The 21,107-nt window shown below is 35.1% G+C and overlaps 5 protein-coding genes and 2 long non-coding RNA genes across 9 annotated transcripts; 4 read left to right on the top strand and 3 right to left on the bottom strand.

The window, feature by feature from the left end:
• The first annotated feature begins 238 nt into the window (after positions 1-238).
• LOC105128076 (dof zinc finger protein DOF4.6-like) lies at positions 239-2,200 on the top strand. 2 transcript variants are annotated; one of them, XM_011029596.1, is made up of 3 exons: positions 239-598; positions 633-1,638; positions 1,913-2,200. In XM_011029596.1, exon 2 carries the CDS (start codon positions 719-721, stop codon positions 1,631-1,633), a length of 915 nt encoding a protein of 304 aa, XP_011027898.1. In that variant the 5' UTR covers positions 239-598; positions 633-718; the 3' UTR covers positions 1,634-1,638; positions 1,913-2,200. The 2 variants fall into 2 exon arrangements, with proteins under 2 accessions (XP_011027898.1, XP_011027896.1); XM_011029594.1 differs by having other exon boundaries at positions 633-2,188.
• Positions 2,201-3,381: 1,181 nt separating this feature from the next.
• Positions 3,382-5,774, bottom strand: LOC105128077 (1,3-beta-glucan synthase component (DUF1218)). The gene is made up of 3 exons (XM_011029597.1): positions 5,456-5,774; positions 4,096-4,295; positions 3,382-3,985 (listed from the first exon to the last, which is right to left on the bottom strand). The coding sequence occupies exons 1-3, from the start codon at positions 5,546-5,548 to the stop codon at positions 3,739-3,741; spliced, it is 540 nt and encodes a 179-aa protein (XP_011027899.1). The 5' UTR covers positions 5,549-5,774; the 3' UTR covers positions 3,382-3,738.
• A 2,079-nt stretch (positions 5,775-7,853) lies between these two features.
• On the bottom strand, positions 7,854-11,233 carry LOC105128115 (uncharacterized). Its single transcript, XM_011029638.1, has 6 exons — positions 11,199-11,233; positions 10,811-10,943; positions 9,939-10,042; positions 9,486-9,657; positions 9,229-9,363; positions 7,854-9,107 (listed from the first exon to the last, which is right to left on the bottom strand). Exons 1-6 carry the CDS (start codon positions 11,231-11,233, stop codon positions 7,854-7,856), a joined length of 1,833 nt encoding a protein of 610 aa, XP_011027940.1.
• A 2,167-nt stretch (positions 11,234-13,400) lies between these two features.
• Positions 13,401-14,593, top strand: LOC105128081 (polyphenol oxidase, chloroplastic-like). Its single transcript, XM_011029599.1, has one exon. It carries the CDS (start codon positions 13,660-13,662, stop codon positions 14,383-14,385), a length of 726 nt encoding a protein of 241 aa, XP_011027901.1. The 5' UTR covers positions 13,401-13,659; the 3' UTR covers positions 14,386-14,593.
• LOC105128080 (uncharacterized protein At4g04980-like) lies at positions 14,429-18,331 on the bottom strand. The gene is given in 7 exon segments (XM_011029598.1): positions 14,429-15,459; positions 15,597-15,749; positions 15,843-16,275; positions 16,398-16,924; positions 16,927-17,783; positions 18,003-18,132; positions 18,231-18,331. Coding segments are annotated over 7 exon segments (2,391 nt in total). The 5' UTR covers positions 18,321-18,331; the 3' UTR covers positions 14,429-15,258.
• Positions 15,985-16,857, top strand: LOC105128079 (uncharacterized). Of its 2 annotated transcripts, XR_842766.1 has the most exons (4): positions 15,985-16,076; positions 16,195-16,535; positions 16,606-16,746; positions 16,843-16,857. It is a non-coding gene; the product is annotated as an uncharacterized LOC105128079 (long non-coding RNA). The 2 variants fall into 2 exon arrangements; XR_842765.1 differs by lacking the exon at positions 16,843-16,857 and having other exon boundaries at positions 16,195-16,487; positions 16,567-16,650.
• Positions 17,671-19,259, top strand: LOC105128078 (uncharacterized). The gene is made up of 3 exons (XR_842764.1): positions 17,671-17,758; positions 18,287-18,669; positions 18,758-19,259. It is a non-coding gene; the product is annotated as an uncharacterized LOC105128078 (long non-coding RNA).
• The last annotated feature ends 1,848 nt before the right edge of the window (positions 19,260-21,107 follow it).

Raw genomic sequence — 21,107 nt, forward strand, 5'->3', positions numbered from 1 at the left:
ATATATATATATAAAATAAAATAAAAAATAATTTATGTGAATAGAAATTAAAAATTTTACATTAAGAAATAAAATAAAGTAAATTAATGTTATATATATATATATATTTATATAAACTCAGATATTACTCGGAGACCTATTTGCGGGTCAAGCTGCGGGGCCGGTAACAGCAAGTAAATAACGTCCCTCTTCTCCAAGTAATTGGTACCACATGTTTTACCAAAATCACAAACCTCCATTAGCCAAGTAAATCACTCAAAGCTTTCACGGACCATAAGGAAGCTAGTTTGAGTAATCATGATCTCTTAAATTCTTATGATCATCATTAATTTTTCCCTTTAAACAGATAGTTTAGTAGATAGGTATATAGAGAGACTAGAGCAAGGTAGATGTGAGACTAAAATAGACATGCTCCCTTCTCATCACCTTCCTACCCTTCTCCAAGCAACATTTGCCACCATCGTATCACCGATTTCCCTTGAGCACTATTTCCTCACTGTTTGGCTCACAAGGAACAACCTCATCCTCTTGTTATTCTTCATTTTGATTTCTCTTCTTGCTCCAAGGTCCAAAGGCTAGCTAGAATTTGTTTGCTTTGGTTTTGTCTGAATACAGAGAATCTGTTTGCTTTGGTTTTGTCTGAATACAGAGAGAAACATTTGCTTCTTGTCACTGATCTCGTGGTTGATTTTCTTAGTTGTTTTGGGTGTTGTATAAGATGGGGTTGAGTTCTAAGCAGGTTAGCAGTAGCGGGTTAGATTGGAGCCAGACCCTATTGCAGGAACGGACTTTGGAGCTGCCTAAACCTCCTGCAATAAGGAGGCAACAGCAACAAAACCAGCTGCAATCCGAGTCCTTGAAGTGTCCAAGGTGTGAGTCAACAAACACAAAGTTTTGTTACTACAACAACTACAACAAGTCACAGCCTAGGCATTTTTGCAAGACTTGCAAGAGACACTGGACTAAAGGTGGTACTCTCCGAAATGTTCCTGTTGGTGGTGGCCGGAAAAACAAGAGGCCGAAAACATCAAAAACAAGTGCTGACACCACCACCTCCACAAACACAGCAAGCACCGCTGCTCCAAGAACCAATAATAGCAACAATATGATCAATAGGGTTAACCCCCAGCTGCCAATTCAAGCTCAGCAACAAAAGCAGAATCTTCCTGATCTTGTACTTGGTGATCAAAAGAATTTATCTGGAATTCTGTATCAAGCAATGATCAATCCACCATCTTCAGTTCTGCAACAGAATTCAATCAGCTGCAACAACTTGGATACCAAAAGTTTCAACACCGACAACAATGGTGTCCTTTTGGGTTCATCTTTGTCTCTACCTCAAATTCAAGGCTCACTCTTTCCTTGTCCAAGTTCTTTCGACACAAACCCATCTTCAATTTGCACCAGCTCCTTTCAGCCCTTAAATGTTTATAACTACTCGGGAGAATCCACGGAGGACTCAACCATCACCACCATCATGCCTTCCACAAGTAGCACTATCGCTCAACCATGGCAAGTGCCAAATACAAGCAGTGGAATGGACATAACAAATTACTGGAATTGGGATGATATAGAGAATTATGTCTCTACTGATCTCAATGTCACATGGGATGATTCTGAAATCAAACCATAACTAAGTTCTTTATTAACCTTATTAGAAGTGTGGATAAATCCGCTTTCTTTCTTTTTCCTAGTAATTGAGTGTTTTTGTGTGAATGGTCAGTCTCATTTGTAATATCACAGTCATATATTAATGTGTCTTTAACTATTATAGCTAGTTAGATGTATCCTGTTTGAAGCTGTCCTTTTTTTTTCCCCCTCAGTTTCAGCTTCAGGCTATAATATAACGTGTCCATTTGTGTAGTTTTTTTCTTTCCTTATCCTACTCACAAATGTTTCAATTCCAATGCAGAAGTATTTCATGTGAAGTAAGCTAAGGGGTTAGGGTTCACGTTGTGCTAGAGAAGGGTATCTAAGTTGAGACTGCAGTGATGGGGTCTTCTCCAGCTAAGCTGGGGTATTAGTAGATGTGATGGAAGGTTCCTGTGGATATGTATAATTTTTTGGAAATCTCAAATAATAACATTTCATGGACTTGTTTTCTCACCACTTGCTCAGAATCATTCTCTTTTTCTAGCCCTGACACATATTCTTGCTGTAAAGTAGTTTCTGCAAAAATTCTTGAGCATTTTAGAATTCTGATTACGAGTTCTTCTTGATTCTCTTGAAACCTAACTAGGCACTTGATGGCTTTTACTATATATTAATGTAATTATAAATTTTTCCAGAATGTTTGTTCTTATCCCCTCAGTACTGCAGTTGAGCAGAACAAGCTTAAGTGTTTGACATTGTGATAGTATAATTTGTGTGTTAACGGTTAAAAAAACTAGAAATAATAGCTTTTTTTTAACCAAGATTTTAAGACAGTTTCAGTGCCATCAATGCAAAAATGCAAAAATGCAAAATAACGGTTGAATTAACTAAATACTTTTAAATATGTAATTGAAACATAAAAACATAAACCGGAGACTTGAAAAATGTAATCACAGGGCTTGTTTTCCTTTTTCTTTACGGGCAAAGCATGCTGTTGATTGTGGGTCAATTCAGGTCAATTGTGGGCTCCTTCAGTGACCTGCTATAAAAAAATGTCTGAATTGATGACCAGCGAGCCAGAAAGTTTTGGTTAAGTACTGGCACGCCTCTTGAACATTCAAATCCACCTGGCTACAGTCCTTCTCCAAGTAAAATATAAGGATCTTTTAAATGTATGGTCTTTGAAAATAAGTTTATTTAATGATGGATTATTCATCTAATGAAATTATTTTATATATTCTGATTCTGGAGGGTCCTTCCCCGGACAAGCCGACAATGCCTCTAATCAGATATTACATTGTAGCCTCTTCTCAAGTGGTGTTATTGATGCTACAAGTAGGAAAAGGAAAGGCCGATTCAACTTGTTCAATCACAAACTTGATCTTTCTGGGAAATTATGCCAAGCACTTTCTATGGCTAGAAACAGAAGAGATGTCTCAGTGACAGGTTATTGTTTCTTCTTCCTTGTGGGGTTTACACTGGTTGCAATGATCAAATGTGTTTATTGGCTGTGCACATGTTCTACATGCGTTATGTCCAATTTTTGGGTCCATTACAAAGCAAGAGGCCAAATACCATGGGGGCAGAAACTGATATGGGACGGCAACCACCACATTTTGAATGAAAGAATGGACCGGTGACTAATAAACCTATAAGAAATTTAGCTTCCAGGAATCCATTATTTGGACAAAATTCATTTCAAATGTCTACTAGTGAGTTTTAACTGAAGATGATGCTAGTCTTCACCTGAAAAAACCATGAAAAAAGGCTTCTGTCTTCGCCTGAAGAAAGAGAAGAGAACTGCTGATTTCTGGCATATGACCAGTAAGTGTCATACAATGAAGGGAAAATACACATGATCTCCAAGAAACACTATCAAATCCAGTTCAAATATACAGGGCCTATGATAATTTTAATTGGTTGAAGCGATGCTCTGGTTGCAAACTTTCAGCTATTTCTTAAAAATATAGATGGTAAATCCTAGGGTATCAAAAGGCTAAAAAAATGATGGCCAAGAGCAGTATTAATTACAACTCATAAGAGACCTATGCAATATAAAACAAGATCACAATCACGATATGCAGGTCAACTAAACGGGGTTACAGAGTCAATACTTTCTTCCTCCTCAATCCAAATCAGCTCAGGTTATAGATTCCCCATTCTTATACCAGTGTCTCTGTCATAAGAAGGTTGTTCATCATTAGCCTTGGAATAGCTAACATAGTAAAGCTCAGATACTATGCCTGTCAGGACAACAAATGCAGCTCCAGCTCCAAAAATTCCCTTTCTCACTTTCTGGCAAGAGTGAGAAGGATCTGATAAGTACTTGGTGTGGTAACCATTACGAACAGAAGCCACGAGCAAGCAGATCTCAGCAATAAAGAAGAATACCCTGGTACAAGGATGCAATGAGCAGATTAGCGAAAATGGAAAATATCATCTCCCTCCCTCCCTCTCTCTCTCTTCTTTAACATGGTTTGGAAAGTTTGCTTGTGCACATACCAACAGGTGATGAACAGGACGATCGCCCATGCTCTAGAACCACTAGGTCTCATAGCCTTCCCACAACACAAACATCGACTAGCTACCATTATTAGGAGTTGACTAGCCATAAGGAGGAGGAGTGAACCGACTCCTAATCCAGTTGCAATGTCTGAATCATAACGACAATAGCTATCATTTCCCACCTTTTCAATTTGTGCCTGCAAAAGAAGACAAGGATAAGTTGAAATTGGTCCATCAGAGATACAGGAAACTGGTGTGGTCTGCAATTGCTCATTTTCTCTGGTGGCAGATTTTGGCAGAAACGAAAAGGGAAAGGAAAAAGTTACTAATTAATTTCCTCAATCAACAAGGGATTTAGTTATTTGGTTATATCCTTGGTGTGATATCATTAAAAGAAACTTAGATATTGAATCTACAACTCTATAAAATGCACAGAACAACCCAATTACAGCAGGTCACATGCAGGATACTAAGTTTTTCTTCCTGCTCAGTATCCAACCGTGATGTACAGAATTCAAGGACCATTTAACCAATGCTCTTAAAAGCATTCCAGAGATTAAATCCATGCAATAGTGAATAGACCAAGGTCTCCACATCCACCTAAGTTCAATTCAAAGCCAACTACGTTTAATGACTCGCCGGTAACAAGCTGGCTATATAGCAAATATTAAACTTGGGCATCCAGTTACAGTTTTAATAAGTTCACTAGGTAAATTCCATCTTCATATGCTTTCAGTAGCATTCTTAACCTAACAGGAAAATCAACAGGCAGTGTAGACCTTAGGAATAAGAAAACACTCAACATAAGCCACAACAAGGCATCGACCACAGCATATGGAACTTGAAAATAAATTCTTTAAACTTCTCCAGATCAGTGTGGAAAATGTCAAGCCTTTTCTCTATCTTAAGATCACACATATTCACAACAAACATATAACACCAACAAAGAACTTAAAAACCAAATCTAGTAAAGAATTCTACAAATAGTTGAAACAAATTCCTTATTCTCTTCCCTTACCCCCCCCTTCAAAGTTTTTGGTTGCACAAAGCTAACAAATTTCACAGACCAAACACTGACTAGAAATCACCACATCATGTATCAACAACTTTCAAGCAAAACCAACTATACTTGAAGAACAAGAAAAGTAAACCAGAACCAACTAGGCATTCAAAGAAGCCCAAAAGTAGAAAAGTCAACATCTTTCTAATTTTTGCACAAGCAGTTTAACAAAAACCCTCTTATCTCTACAACCCACAAAGCAAAAGGCATAAAAAACCACCACCACCACCACTATAATAAGTTAATAACAACAGCGGCAGCTAAAAACTTCACAAAAAAAGAAAAAAAATAACTTACAGTATTCCTTCTCTGTTCAGCAGCAACAGCAAGAGCAAAAGCAACGAGATCAAACACAAAAACCACTAACAGTAACAGTGTTGAAGAACCCATCTTTCAAAATCCCAGAAAAAGAGAAAAAGTCTCTTCCTTCTCTATCTTCCCTCTCTCAATGCAAACACAAACATACAAAAGAAGGAACGGGGGCGCCAAAGCGATCTATACGCAACAACTATTTAATACTGAATAATGTATGTCTTAAGTTAATAAATACTATATAATAAACGTTATCGTTATTATTATAATAAATTCAGCTATAAACAAGCCTATTAGAACGGGTGGTTTTTCTTCTTGACATGGGTTAATTAAGACAAGTAAATCCTCAAAAATAGATGAACGCTTTGTTGAAAAGTTTTTGTCGTTATAGGTTCATCAATGTTTTTCTTCTATCCCAGTAGTTCAGAATCTCTCATTTTCTTTACTTCTTAAGATTTTCAACGTTGCCCTTTCCTACTGTGGATAAAATTTTGCAATTTTTTTTATTTCAAATAAAATATTTTAATATTTAATTGTTAAAAATAATTTTTTAAAATAAAAAAATTTATTTTAATATATTTTTAAATAAAAATATTTTAAATATCACCAGTACTATAATTTTAAATAGAATTTTAACCTTATTTATCTTAACTTGTATTTTTTTATAAACGTCGAAGAAATATGAAAAATAATGTCTTTTAATCTATTTTTTTCCCAGAAAACAGGTTGAGAAACTTAAAATAAAAATTAGCTAAATAAATATTATAAAACTAAATTTTTTTTTGTTACTTTTCTCCCATTTTCCCTCTCAAAGCCCCACTTATCTCATGAAAACATGTAAAGTCCTCAGGAGAAAAAAAAAAGCTCAAAAACCTAATTAAATAAAAGCTAATTAATGGTTAGGTGTAAGATTGAAATTCTGTGGAACTCAAAGGATGATATCAAAATTTTTTTAACTATACGATGAAAGATGAGTGCCAATTGAGATGATTGATGTTAGGCTAGACGTGACAGTAACGATGGAGACCATCTTTCAATAATTATTTAGCTAGCTACGACAACTTCCATGATCTTATCTTAATAAGAACGTCTTGATTTTAACTCTGTCAATATTTAATTATATTTTTATTATGCATAGATTTTATTTACAAAGTTTATAACGTCAAAATTTAATTACTCTTAATTACAATTCCATACCATCGGTTTTTTTTCGTCATATCAAATGTATAGGAGTTTGGAAGGGAAATATAAGATACAACCGTGAGAAAAAATTGAAAAAAAAAAGAAAAAGAAAAAAAATACTATATTTATTAAACCCAACTCAAGAATTTATTCAGTTTAAGACTTAGTTTGGTATAGAAATCAGGTAAATTAACTTGAGTTATTAAATTATTATTTTTAAAGTAAAATATATCATTTAAGTTTTTTTTTTAATGTTAACTTGAATTTTAACTGGATCAATAAAATAATAATAGATTAATCTATTGAGTCAACTAACTTAATAATAACTTGATTTTTTTTAGATACTTAATTCTAACTGGATTAATGAAATAATGAATTAATTTATTAAGTTAACTGTGTCAACAATAGCTCAATTTTGTTTAGATATTCAATTTGGACTAGGAAAAATATCAAATTAAGTTTGGTTTAATAATAATAATAAATTTCGAATAGTTAGCTAACTAAGTGTGATATTATTGAATCTATTGACGTTAAAATATAGTTAAACAATCCTAGATTTTATATCATTTTTTTTAAATGATTATCTAAAAAATAATCTTGATGGTTTCCCTATATATATTTGCAACGTGCACGAATCATGTGAAGAAAAGAGACCAAAAAGATAGCACCTCTATGTAAAGTGGATTCCACACCGTGACCAATGACAAGAATCATATGAAAGACAGTCATAAACAACAACCTCTCTTTTAACCAAATGCAATCCAACTTCATGTGCACTATCTCATGATGTACCATCGTAGTATTTAATCACATCATTAGGCATCTCTCCCACAAAATAATATGTTATTTGTGGAATCTCTTGCCAATAATGGAGCATAAAAATATTATATCGATTCAGCATAGAAAGGATCATAAGCTAAAAGATTGAAGATAAGTTCCCTTTTGATTCTATAGAAAGACGACAGGACAAGTAATGAGCAAATTAGGATGGATGATGTCATGAAGACCTCAAATACAAAGGCAAGAATGGAGCAAAATATTAATGGATAAAAAATCAAGTAATGAGCGAATGGAGCAAAATATTAATGGATAAAAAAAATGGTGCGTGAATATGTATGAATGACTTGAAAATCACCAGACTAAGGAGTGGGAGGACCATATCTACAGTCTGTATACATGGTGCATGCTTATGCAGTTGGTCTCATGCGATATTCAAGCCATGCCTAGCTGCGTTGGTTCTTAGTTGATGCTCCTTCTTGAGAGCTATGAATTTAGCTGCTATTTCATCGTAGTCCGGGAGCTTTGGATGTACATGGCTACAAGATGAGGCTGTGCTTCCTTTTGAAAGCTCAAGATGAGAAGAAATTGACTGGTTATCATTATCAGGGACGGTCATGCCCTTTAGCCTTTTTGGTGGGATTGTCTTTTTTCTTGAACCAGGACTAGGCCCCTGCGAAGAGGAATTATAAGAAGAGGCATATCTTGCTGGACAATCTGATGATTCTTCAGTTTCCATTAATTTCTTGTTGTCTTGAGTTTGAGTACCATTTACCTGACCATCACATTTATAGCATGATTTCTCCAAGCAGCATCTAAACTTCTTTTCAGGGCTTTTACAGGACTGAACATACCCTTTCACTGGTTTGGACGAAACCTTATCATAGCATACCAATGAGGCAATCCTGCGTTCTTTGGCTGGCATCGTTGTCCTCTGCTTATTTTGAAAATGAAAAACTCGATGATAGAACTGTTTCTGACATGGTGAAAAGTTGCAAAATTGACCGTTGAAGACCACGCAATCGTTGTCTTTCTTGTTTACTGGTGTCAGAAAAGATTCGCACTTACGATTGGTCTTGGTATCAACTCTCCTTTCCAACCTGTGACCATACGAGTTCCTGATCCTTTTATGAGTTTTCCTCGACAATGTTATCTTATCCTCAGGTTCAGGTCCGTTGCAATTGCCTTCACTATAACCATGGTGGGATAAAGCCAACAGTGTTGATCCATCAACACCATAGTTGTCAATCAAGGGACGGGGGGATGCATTAAACAAAAATAAGCTTTTGTCCTTACCATTAAACTCAAATTCCTCCACCTCATCAACATAGACAGTTCTCTTGTGATACTGAAATGAAATCTCTCGAGTTGCTGTTCTTGCAATATCAGCAATGCCTTTGAAAGAGTCTGCGGACATGTTGTTTGAGCCAGAACTTCCGAAATCACTTTGATCAGGTAGTTCATACATATACTTGTATTGAGAATGATTCTCTGTATGGACTGCTTTTTTGTGCATAGGAGCCTTGTCCGGAGGATGGATGGTTAATTCAGATGGAATATCAGGGCTATGCTTAGCATATGAAGCTAGCACTATTGCCCCACTGGTGCTGTTATAACTGACACCAGCATCTTCCTCGAAAACAAACCTCTCCAGTTGATGATCTGTGTCTCCAGGCATCTGCAATTGGATGATACCAAAGATTTTAAACTAAATTCTAGAGTTTCTCATCAAAAAGTCTAAATAAAAAGACTTGGTATAGGGCCATAATTCAGAAAAATGAATTGTGGGGTAAGCCTACCTGCAAAAGATGTTGTTTGGGCCTGTTATCACTCCCGAAGTACCACAGCTGGAGGCCATAATCCATGGCTATTTCATTGATCAATTTTAATTTCACACTATCACTGATGAGCTTTAAACGTAGTTTCTCCATAATCTGTGACATAAATGCAATGCTTATTAAGAGTGACAACATCGAAAACAAAGCTTGAAGGGATGAAATTCCACGTAAGAAGAATTGAGGAAGACATGTTGGCTCAAACTTTGACAATTGCCAACCTCATGATTGACAAGGTTTCCAGACTGCAATGCAGCTACATCCTTAATGAATTTCTGCCCGTAGCGCTTTCCAAAAAGCTTTCTGATCGCTCGGAGCTCTGGCAGATCCCCAAACCATGCAGCAGCAAATATCAACGTTGAAACTGCTTCATTGATATCTTTCGGACGGTCCCTGAAATCAAGATTAAGAACTTATATTCAAAATGATCATCTTCCACATTAAAGTAGAAAAGCTGAAGTCACGCATCAACTTAATATTTTATACAGTACAGACACACAACAACGCAAGAGCACTAAATGTCTAACAGAAGAACCTTAGGATTTCAGTTGCCACTTGATCTTTACGTGCAGAAAATTTAACAATTCTAGCAATGCATTAGAGTTATATGCCTGGGTTTTGATTGTATAGTTGATCTAACTCTACAAAGAGTAGCTTTATAACTGAAATCATACTTATGTCTTCGAATGTATGGAAAGTGAAGAATGATAAATTCACAGTAGTGGTCCACCAGATCATATGCATCCAATAAGCTCCGGTCCTTAAGAAGCTGTTCAACCTGAGAAATGCAAGGAAAATTAACTTCGCGGAATAGCAACAGCAACAAATCAAATTCTCGTGGAATGAACAAGATTTCAAGGAAAACGAAAGCATGACATTTTGCCAAACATGTGTAATATTTAAATGTCAATGATCATTACAATCAAAAGGCAAATAAATTCAATCGTGATTCATTTACAAATGGCCTTATTGCAAGCTTGCTAAAGCTACGTCAGCAATCAATATGAAACTGTATTCACCAGAATTATAAGATTTTTTACAGTGCTTTGTTCAAGTTAAGGGAAGGTTCTAATACAGGATTACTCTAGTGATTATTCAGTTTTCTTAGCTTTCTCCTTGCTTATATAAGCTTAACGATCAAAATGAATGCATGTTTCCGACACAGTTGATTCAACACAGCAACTTAATTATCAATGTGGGATTAAAGTGAAACTCATAAGGGTTCTGAAAAGTTGTATGATAATTATAATTACAGGAAGAGTAATATTTCAGGCCCCTTTCAACAAGCCTGAGCCATTGTAAATAATCTATCCTGAATCCTCAGAGTTTTGCCTGCATAATCTTTCAGAGGTAAAATAACTGCAATGAAGTTGCTGTTATTTGATTTTCCTATTCATCTCAAACTCTGGAAGCTACAACGGGAAAATCCAATAACTATTAGCACTTCATTAGTGGTCCAACAACATTATTTTCCAATTCGAAGCAAGCAAAAAGAAGAGGAAAAAAATTCTCAAGTGATGAATTCAAAGAGCAGGAGAAGGACTACCCTGGCAAAAGCAGCCTCATTTTGACCAATCTTGAGAAGCTGAGCAATGTCCTCGCGTAACTGCCTTACAATTGAGTGTCTCTTTCTCTTCAGTAAATTAAGGCGGCAATGAAGTCGCTTAATTGATTTCTCGCTGCAAAATGACAACATGCATGTTCTCTAATCATAAGAAAAGAAAAAACTAAGTCCAGATGACTAATAAGAACATAATTAAGCACACAACAATGAAATTAACTATGGATTATGGATAACATTGGCTGACTAAAATTACCACTTTGAAGCTCTTCTCCATCCAAAGAAAACATCAAACATATTGGAAGTATACTAGTATCTGTGACCAGACTTGGTGTGACCTGATCATACTATTTGTGGTGGCTGGAGAAAGTACGCAGTATAAGGGTAGTTACCTCCATGGAAACTCATTTTCGTAACCAATTAATTTAGTTTCTACTGAGGATCATGGAGGGAGAGGGTGACAGTTTTCCCTCTCAAGAAACTGCTCCACTTGCTAGTGGCCCATTCCTCTCTTCAAAGTGGACTCATCGAGGAATTAATTACAGTGGCAAGTTCTAAAAAAAAATTAAGCAAATCAACAATTGGTTCGTATTAAAAAAAACATATTGAGTTAGGTGAGCTAAACTAATAAGGTTTTGAATTTATTTTTGAAAGATTATTAATTTAAATGCTATAAATTTCAAAATAACTGGATGTTTATTTAATTATTAACTTTAATATCTTAAAAAATTAATTAAAATATCTATAAATTTCAAAATAACTGGATGTTTATTTAATTATTAACTTTAATATCTTAAAAAATTAATTAAAATATATCTAAACTAATTTAGATATTCACGATAAAAATTTTAAAAAAGAGGATATCAAGCACATGCAAAGATCGATGATTAGATGATAGCTAGGTGACTAAATGTATTTATCCCATATTATATATTATATATATGTAGTATGGCTTTTCTCGACATCTAGATTTCATACGAGGTTTCACTCATAAACATAGAATACCTTAATGGAACTTGCAATTAAAAATTGTCAAGAAGATTAGTAATAGCGTGGTTGGAAGTGTTTATAATCCTTACATATTAATTTAGGTTATGCTTGTCAAGAAGAGCAAATGTAGAAAGAAAAATGGATAAAATATATAGTGCAAGGATATAAATAAGGAAGAAAATCTGAATTGATACCTTATTGATTTTTTTTTTATGCAAGGATATAAACAAGGAAGAAAATATGAATTGATACCTTATTGATTTTTTTTTTAATTTTTTAATTTCTAATATTAATACATCAAAAATACAAAATAAATATTAATTTAATATTTTTTTTCAGTATAAAAATACTTTCAAGGCAATCCCCCTCTTTTCTCTGCTATCGTCCATCCATTCTTCCATTCCTTTGACAAACATATCGCTAGAGTCAACTACAAATATGCATTTCATTTTGATTTTTCAAATTCCAATGTAATTAACTAATGTTTAATTGAACTTAAGAGATAGATTTAATATATATTTATCTATACATTTATGTAAGCGAGCCCGAAAATATGTAACCTACCTTCTGAAAATACACTGGCCTCGGTTTTTTTCGTTAATATAGATTTCCATTGTCAACGGTTAATAAGATGGTGCCACCATCGTTTAACACCAACATTTTCTCATGCCAAATTACTTAATTATTTAAGTAATGTTATATCAAGTAATTACTTATTTAATTTTAAAATATATAATTTAATTAGTTAAGTTTTATATTTATTTTTTAAAGTTCATTGGTTGGAATCCTATAAATCATTTTAGAATTATTAAAAATTTATATAATTGTTTATTTCAAAACTCATAAGATCAATTTATACATGTACAAACTGATCTGAATATTAATATTAATCAAAATATAAAATAACTAATTATCTTAAATACTAGTAAAAATTAACTCAAATTAATCTAATTGAATAACATTTTAATTATTTTTTTTATATTTTTAATTATAAGACTTTTTAGAAAATTCAGTCCTATCTAGTTTCAAAAACAAAAAATAATGAATTAAACTGAAAAATATTTTATAAACTAAAAGCCTATTAAAGATTTAAGCCAGTAAAGATTACTCTACTAGAAATTTCATCTGAACTTATTTGATTATTAAAAATATAAAATTAAACTTAATTGAATTCAACCGAAAGTTTTTATTCATTTATTTGATTAAATTTTAAAAAATATAGTTTAGTTGAATTTTTGATTTAGACCCAACTATTTAAACCGATGTTCACCTCTAATCAACATTTTTATTTTTATAAATTTTTTTTATGAGAATTTACCTTTTTTTAATGAGATAAAAATTATTTAATTCTCAAATCAACCTAATAAAAAATTGATGGTTTTTTAAATAAAAAATCCCATTTTTATAAAAGAAGTTTCTGAAATTTTCCACCTTACCAATTTATCTTTTGTTTCCCTATTTTGTTTTTAAAATAAAATCGAAAGGAAGGAAGTAAAGAACTGCAAAAATTCAAACCAAATGGCACTCAAAGTTGGAAGTTGAAATGAGTCATCTTATCTAGTGAAACCAAAAATCCCATGTTTACACAACATGTCAATGCCATGGAAAGCATGGAAATGGAATTTCCACACGACTTTCTTCTATATTTCATCTACCACCTGAGAAATTTACAGTCGATGCGTAGCACGGCACCTTAAGGCTCGAACATCATTGCTGACGCATCTCTACAGTTGATTATATATCTAGCGACGGCAATTATTTTGATGTCTTGTTCTCCTTTATCCTGAATAAATAAATAAACATGGAGCGTTATCCTATGTCTGGCCACAAAAACAAAGGGAACCATGGCTCATACCTTAGCGTTCTCCCCATCGACTTCTAGGACCTCCTCCTTCTGCCCCTCCTCCCCAAAAGTATCCAACCATTCAACCCCTTGTGCTGTTTCAAGAAAAGCTACTAATGATCATGATCCTCGAAACCCTACCACAAGAAGAGATGTCATCCTTGGTTTAGGGGGCCTTTATTGTGCAAGCAGTATTCTTAGTGATGCTTATGTCAATGATGCTAAGCCAGTCTCAGCTGTAGAGAAAATCAGAGGAGGGGTAAGGGATTTTGATCACGGCAAGGTAGCACAAGCAGCTGAAACAAAGAATATGGTGCTAACACCAATCAGTTCATTCCCTTTAGATTTAGATAAAGTGATAAGTACTGAGGTTTCGAGGCCAAAGAAATCAAGAAGTAAGAAGGAGAAAGAAGATGAAGAGGAAGTTTTAGTGATAGAAGGAGTTGATTTTGAGAGAGGGGAGTTTGTGAAGTTTGATGTTTATGTTAACGATGAGGGTGATCAATCACTCAGAGGACCAGACAAGGCTGAGTTTGCTGGGAGCTTTGTGAATGTGCCTCATAGGAGGAGGACCGAAAGGAAGGCTCGTTTGACACTGGCGATTAACGAATTGCTGGACAATTTGGAAGCTGAAGGTGATGATAGCTTGGTGGTGACTTTGGTGCCTAGGTCTGGTAAGAACCCTGTTAATATTGGTGGCGTCAAGATTGAGTATACAAAAGAATGATCACTCTAAAGATATCGTCATCAAGATTAAGAGATACGTATAAGTATGTATTTTGCTTCTCTTTTAGCTTGCTGATTAAGAGATACGTGGTTACCTTTTGTTCTTCTGATCCATGTACTGATCTGGATTAATCAAGCAAAGAAATGTTGTCTTCAAGATAAAAAATAAAATAAAATGATAAAGAACAGAAATGTTACCTTCATTGCAATTTCTTTTTATGCGAATTAATCTTCATTGCAGTTCTGTGCAAACAAGCTTATATTTGAGATAGCCTAAAATGCTGATCATGCTTATAAAATTTCGAAAGTCTTCAATCAAATGAAGCAAAATTTCAATGATAGGTCCTCATGAATTAAAATGAAAACGACAGATATTTTCCAACAAGAACTTGAGGTGTTATTCAACAACATCAAATCGAAAGATAAGAAAAGGACATTGAAATTTGAAGCTACAAATGAAAAATATAAAGTAGAAATAATAATAAAATACATGGCCGTGCCAAGGCATCATAGCATAATTGGTAGCCACATTTTTTCTTTTTCAAAAATGAGGTTCTAGTACACCTCCAAATCCCTCAACCATCAAATGATTTATCGGAAAAAAAGGGGGCAAAGAATCAATCCCTTAAGAACATGCACCTCAAGAATTACATATTACAAATGGGAGTAGAATAGCTAGAGTTGTGACTCAAAGTTCCATAAAGAATATCGTAGCATAGAAACTTGAAGCAGTGCTAAGTCCTAGTTCATCAAAATAGCAAGCAAAAGTTGTATCTGAAGATGTTCCATCGCCGTCAATCAATGCAATATAGAATATAAACATATGTGTATACTCTAGAGGGTTTTTTCTTTTCTTTTAGTAGTTTTTAATCATTCATTGATGATGAGGATCAGTCTCTATTTCATGGGCCAATTCTCTTGTCAGCATGTCAGCTCGATCATCATGTCCACCAGCAAAGCTATAAACCCGGAATGCGAATTGGAAAGCCCTCCAAAGCATCTTAGCACCAGCACTTCTAGGTTCTGTTTTGGTTCCAGGTACTGCTGTCTCTGCTGCTTTTGTTTGCCTCCTCTCCTGAATATATTCAAAAGCAGAAGAAAATGGTAAAAAAAATCCTCTTCAAAGTCAAATCATCTTCTGGAAATGATCCTCAAGTTGTGTGAATTGAGCTTCTAGTTTGAAACAAAATGTTAATTCATAGGCGAATCTACCTTGAGTGCGAATTCCATGCAGCTCGAAGAAACATCCACCATTGATTCCTTGATTTGTACAAGAATATGGAAGTCGAAGTCGATGTTGTGACTTTGAAATTTCTTGGATTCTTCATCTTTTGTCCTCTCCAAGGCGTCAAGGTCTCCTTTGATCTGCATGTTATTAATTCTTTTAGCTGCATGTAAAAAATCTTGCAAATAATGAAGATTGTCTTACAATGAGGTTCAGGACTATGACAAAGTTACCTTGTTGAAGTAACGTTCTGTCTTGTCAAGAAGCTGGCCTAATGGGGGCTCTGCCTTCCAATTTTTCAGTTCAGACACTACGCCATTCAACTTTGAGCCTAGGGCAGCTGCTGTCCTTAATGCTTCCAGCTTTCTTTGAGGGAAACCTTCAAACCTTGCAAGCACCTGTAATGCAAGGAAATACAGGTCATGATGATATAGAAATTGAACAGGACATGTGGACGTTGAAGAGTGGTGAAAATAACAAACTTTTTCTGTTATATTAACCTGTGTTTCATCGGTTAATTTCTCAAGAATTGATTCGACATGCTTGTGGAACTTGATCAATTCTGTCATGTCCTTTGTTTTGAAGGTACTGATGGCAGCCTTCAGCTCTGTGATTACCTTTGAATACTTTTGAACATCTTCTTCAATTTGTTGGAAGTATGCTGATCTGAGGCACAAAGAAAGAAACTCATTTGGTTCTAATTTATGACCTTTTCCATTCCCTTCAAATAAAGGTTAACCAAACAGATTATTTCTTGATGTTAGATTTCTTTAGAAAGCAATACGTACCTCTTTGTAATCTCTGCTAGTGCATCAGCCATTCCCTGCTTTCCGCCAGCACTGCTCGAAGCTGGACCCTTTCTTCCAGTAGGTGATTTAGTAAGCTGATTTCCTCCTTCCACCTTCCCCTTAAGCGCTCGATACAAAGTACCCATCTGACTTGATCTCTTCAATTTAGTCTGTGCTTTCTTGGGGCGTAATGATCTTGCTGCACCAGGTGGAGGAGGTGGTGGAGCAGCTCCATTTCCGAGAGGCATAGGTGGTGGCGGTGGCAATGGCATCATTCCTTTTGAAGACATCATGAGTGGTGGTGGAGGAGGTGGTGCGTTTCTTGCAGTTGATGTTTGAGGTGGTGGTGGTGGCAGCATTGATGCTGCTGTTCCAGTTCCTGATAACATACGTGGGGGTGGGGGTGGCAGTGGGGGTGCTGCTGCTGCAGTTCCAGATGCCATAGGTGGTGGTGGTGGTGGTGGAGGTGGTAGCGGGGGTGCTGTTACAGTTCTTGACATAGTAGGTGGTGGCGGTGGGGGGGGGGGGGTGGTGGAGGTGGTACGTTAGCCACTGTAAAAGTCGCTGGCTGCAGCACGAATGGTGGTGGTGGAGGAGGAGGTGGAGGTGGAGTTGGAGGTGGTGGCTGTGTGGTTGCTACATCTGGTTGCAGCTTCATTGGTGGAGGAGTAGATGGTAGTGATGGTGTGGCCACAACGTCTACCATCATGGGTGAGGATATGTGAGGCTGCGCTGGTGGAACTGGTGATGCATTGACTGACAATGCAGCTGGTGGCGTTATGGCTTCAGCTATCACTGGATTGGTCTCAGCTGCTGCAATCTGTGGCATTCCACGTTTGAAGCTGTAATCGCTGTGATCCTCAAGGTCAGCAGCTTTTTTCACATCATAATGATTGCTTGCTTCTATTTCAAACATCAGTTCCTCACAATTGCTGCTTTCTTCTGAATTGCTCCTTTCGAACAATGGCTTGCGCTTTGCTTCCACTTCTGTCATTGTTTCATCATCCACTCTGTCCTTTCGTTTCAAACTGCTGCCGTCTAGAATTTCCAGGTTTGAAGGCATGTGGAATGAGAGACGTTTTATGTCCATGGGGTTCAATTTTTCAAGTGCTTGAACTCTCAGAGATCTGAGAAGAGGAGAAGAGCTATAAAAATTTGAAAATTCTCCAGAAGCAGGAGAACCCGTAAACTCGGGAAGCACTGATGTAGGAGTCTCTGGAGAAGCACATGGGCTATAGATGTTGTTGTCTGAAGAGGATTCCATCAAGATTTTGCTGAAGGCGTTGGATCGTTGAATGTCTTTATTTGGCTCATATTCATCCATCACATCAAACATTTCTCTTGCTATCTTAATCATGCAGGTGAGTGTTGCGGAAGCAATTTCAACTAAAAATTCAGAAAAAAAAAAGAAAGAAAGATAGAGAAGTAATCACCTTCAATCATGAAACTTCAGACTAGTTGTACAAGGAGATATTAAATGGAAAAAACCAAGCTCTTCAGTACAACGCACACTTTCCAAAATTCTTTCAATCAACTTGTTCCATTTTTTTTTCAACGTGGATAAAAATATACTGCTGACGAAATTCTGGAAAAGTTGTATCATACCTGCTTGTTCCGAACTGATCCTTTGATCACTGTTATTGTACATGTTGTATGTAGCTTTGTCCATCCACTCTTGATTCATCATCCATGAATCCCCAGTTGATCTCAAAGCCTCACAAAAATATTTCAGAACCTGTTTGAGCATGCATTTAGATGATCAGCTTCGAAATCTTAAAAGAATTGCATCCAACAACTGCCATGGAGTGGTCATGATAGGACTAAGTAGAAAACCTTATCGATAGATGATCCCTTAATTTCATACAGTTGACTACTGGGTATGATTTCAGGGTAGAACTTGTGCAGATCTCTCATTGTTCCCATCACCAGCTGCAACACAGATAAATGTTCAGAGATTCAAGGCATGGTCCCGTGTTCTAACTTCATTCAACAGACGATGAAGTTCTATGGTACCTCGTTTATGCTCAGAGAAGCATCGAAAGGTGGTAGGTCAATGATGTCTCTAAAGGTAATGATTTTCTTCCTAAGCTCCATCATCAAAATGAAGTTGCCTGAAGATCCACGTGAATGTGAACATTCCATCTTCTGTTCTTCTGATTCCTTCTTCTTATCCTTGACCAAGTGGGCTCTTTTCACTACCTGCAATAGTACTCTTGTTTCTGTCAGCATTGATAAGCCAATGTTGTTACCGGATGTTCCTAATTTATCATACATTAAAATCAGCTCTTTTCACTACCTGCAATAATACTCTTGTTTCTGTCAACATTGATAAGAAACCAGATGTTCCTAATTTATCATACATTAAAATCAAGTTGACATGAGCGAAAAACATTAAAAATTCCACAGAATCATATATCCCATGCGTGATTGTATTAATTTTATTAGATGGAATAAAGGTTTCGAGATACAAACTCTTGAAGCTAGATTATTAAGATTCTGATACAAAAACTATTTCAATTCTGCAAATTTAGATGAATTCGAGGAAAAAGAAACCAAAGCTAACATTAGAAAGTCTATAGGAATGAAAAAACAAAAATGATAGGGACTTAGTCAAGGAGCAGGGAAGTGCCATGAAATGGTTATCAGAGGAACATAAACCTTCCTGGCATGAAAACACATATGACTACGCAGAATATAGTTGACAAGATGTACATAAAATTTAGTGGAGAACTCATGGTATTAGCCTGTGGCTAAAGCATTCTCTCACTTTGGAACAAATATTTTCTCTACATTATGAATCATAATTACCAGCATATTATCGAGATAGCAAGTGAAAAACATAAAAAAGAAAAACTGGAAAACTTTTATACCTCAAATCTAGAAGTCCTGCCTCCAAAAAGCAAGGGCTTAATGCGACAGAATATACCAGTAGACATAGCTTTTCTGTCAGCCCCTGAATTAACTTGCGCAAAACGTCTCGAGAATCATATTAGCAATCAAGAAATTGACTAAGGGAATATTTTAATTAAATTCCTGGTGTGTAAACACAGAAGAAATATTCAAAGTACAAAGAGAGTTTAAACATGAAACATTAACGTGCAGCCCATAAAGGTTCCAGATGGGGAAAAAAAATGAAAATGATCTCTCTGAAACTTTTCTCAAAGAGAAATCCAAGGAGAAATGGATGAGTTGCTGGCCTTTGTATTCATAACGTAGGCTTCCTCTCCTAAATTGCGTGTGCCACTCTTTTAGGTCACTGTCTCGTGATCAGTTTTCAGGATCATGGGGCTCTGCTACGATGGTTAGCTATTATAGGGCTAATTTTGGACCTTGCCAACTAAGATTGTTTTTACTGGAAATAGAGAAAAGAAAAAAGAAAACTTAATTTACTTAAATCCCCCTTGTATTTCTTGAAACATTCTAAATTTTCCATTTATTTAATCAACAATATTAGATCTAAGATAATTAACTATATGGCATTGGTGATTTTGAGCCTTTTCTTTTCTTCCTTTCACTCAAGTTATTATGCAGCAAGAATCTCTTTCTCGGATGCTTTAATTTGCAATTCCATCTTTGATTTTCTTCAAATTAATTGTGGTATTTTAATTACTATTTTTGAAAAATAAATAAATTGGAGAGCTCTTTGGAGCTTATAAGCTACGTCCTTAGGCATGCATGCACCCCCAACAGAAAATTCTAAAACTTACTTCATTGATGATAAAAGCACATAAAGTTTTGCTCCATATGTATATATGTCTCGTATGACCTTGGGGTTCATACATTTTACAGTATCCAAAGTAATATTAATTAGCATTTGGATTTTTTATACCAATATCATGTTTGTTTTTTTTTTTTATTAATATAAATATCCAAGCGAGTCTCTTATTTAATTTTATGAATTCTAAAATTAACATTTATATAAATTTTTACTAGTTCTAAAAATTTATAAAATCAAATTAGTAATTTAAAAAAAACTTTAAAATTTAACCTTTTAAACCATACCAATTGAATACCATATTACTAATATAATACTTAGATTTGATTTTGTCCACTTAGCAGTTGAAAACCAAAAGCGTGTGCCAGCCTCCATGTTGTTCCATTGGAGGGCGATGACCTCGTTTAAATTTAATTAATCTTCCAAATAATTAGTGGCCGGATTAGTTTAGATAAATTTAAGGCATCCCACTCAAATTAATTAAAAGAAAAAAACATCAAATGTCAACATTCTATGTAAGTGTCAACACAGTTTGTTTAGTCATACAAGTATGTGTGTGTGTGTGTGTGAGAGAGAGAGAGAGAGAGAGTGAGCTATGACCAAGTATTGGCTTTGTATGCAGTTAAGTAAAACTGTCAAATTATAATTACGTTTTTAGAGATATTGGTGAAATTGTGTTTTATGAAAATTTAATTTTTATTTTTTTAATTTTTTTGGATTTTTTATGTATTTATATCAAAAATATCTTTTTTAAAAAAATATTATTTTAATATATTTCTAAATGAAAAATATTGTATTTTATTGTAATTTCAACTAAATACACTGTCTGCAGGAAGAAATTACTACAAGCTGGCACCTTAATTTAGAGTTCACGGGATTGAATTTATACCCTCAAGCCACGATAGTAAGGTTGTATTGACACTTATAAACTAAATTGATAAGTTAACATCTAAAAAACAATAAAAATAGAGAGGACATGCCTCTGTATAATGTCC

Source organism: Populus euphratica, unplaced genomic scaffold (genome assembly GCF_000495115.2).
Source record: "Populus euphratica unplaced genomic scaffold, PopEup_1.0 scaffold15.1, whole genome shotgun sequence".
Taxonomy (NCBI): domain Eukaryota; kingdom Viridiplantae; phylum Streptophyta; class Magnoliopsida; order Malpighiales; family Salicaceae; genus Populus; species Populus euphratica.

Excerpts from the sequence above, each read along its gene's own strand:
- LOC105128076 (XM_011029596.1), top strand. The coding sequence starts at position 719 with ATGGGGTTGAGTTCTAAGCAGGTTAGCAGTAGCGGGTTAGATTGGAGC.
- LOC105128077 (XM_011029597.1), bottom strand. The coding sequence starts at position 5,548 with ATGGGTTCTTCAACACTGTTACTGTTAGTGGTTTTTGTGTTTGATCTC. Across the intron at positions 4,296-5,455 it reads CTGAACAGAGAAGGAATACT|GCACAAATTGAAAAGGTGGG; the intron begins GTAAGTTATTTT and ends CTTCTTTTGCAG. Across the intron at positions 3,986-4,095 it reads GTCCTGTTCATCACCTGTTG|GGTATTCTTCTTTATTGCTG; the intron begins GTATGTGCACAA and ends TCCTTGTACCAG.
- LOC105128115 (XM_011029638.1), bottom strand. The coding sequence starts at position 11,233 with ATGAGTTTCCATGGAGGTAACTACCCTTATACTGC. Across the intron at positions 10,944-11,198 it reads GGTAACTACCCTTATACTGC|CGAGAAATCAATTAAGCGAC; the intron begins GTACTTTCTCCA and ends GTCATTTTGCAG. Across the intron at positions 9,108-9,228 it reads CCAAACAACATCTTTTGCAG|ATGCCTGGAGACACAGATCA; the intron begins GTAGGCTTACCC and ends ATCCAATTGCAG.
- LOC105128081 (XM_011029599.1), top strand. The coding sequence starts at position 13,660 with ATGGCTCATACCTTAGCGTTCTCCCCATCGACTTCTAGGACCTCCTCC.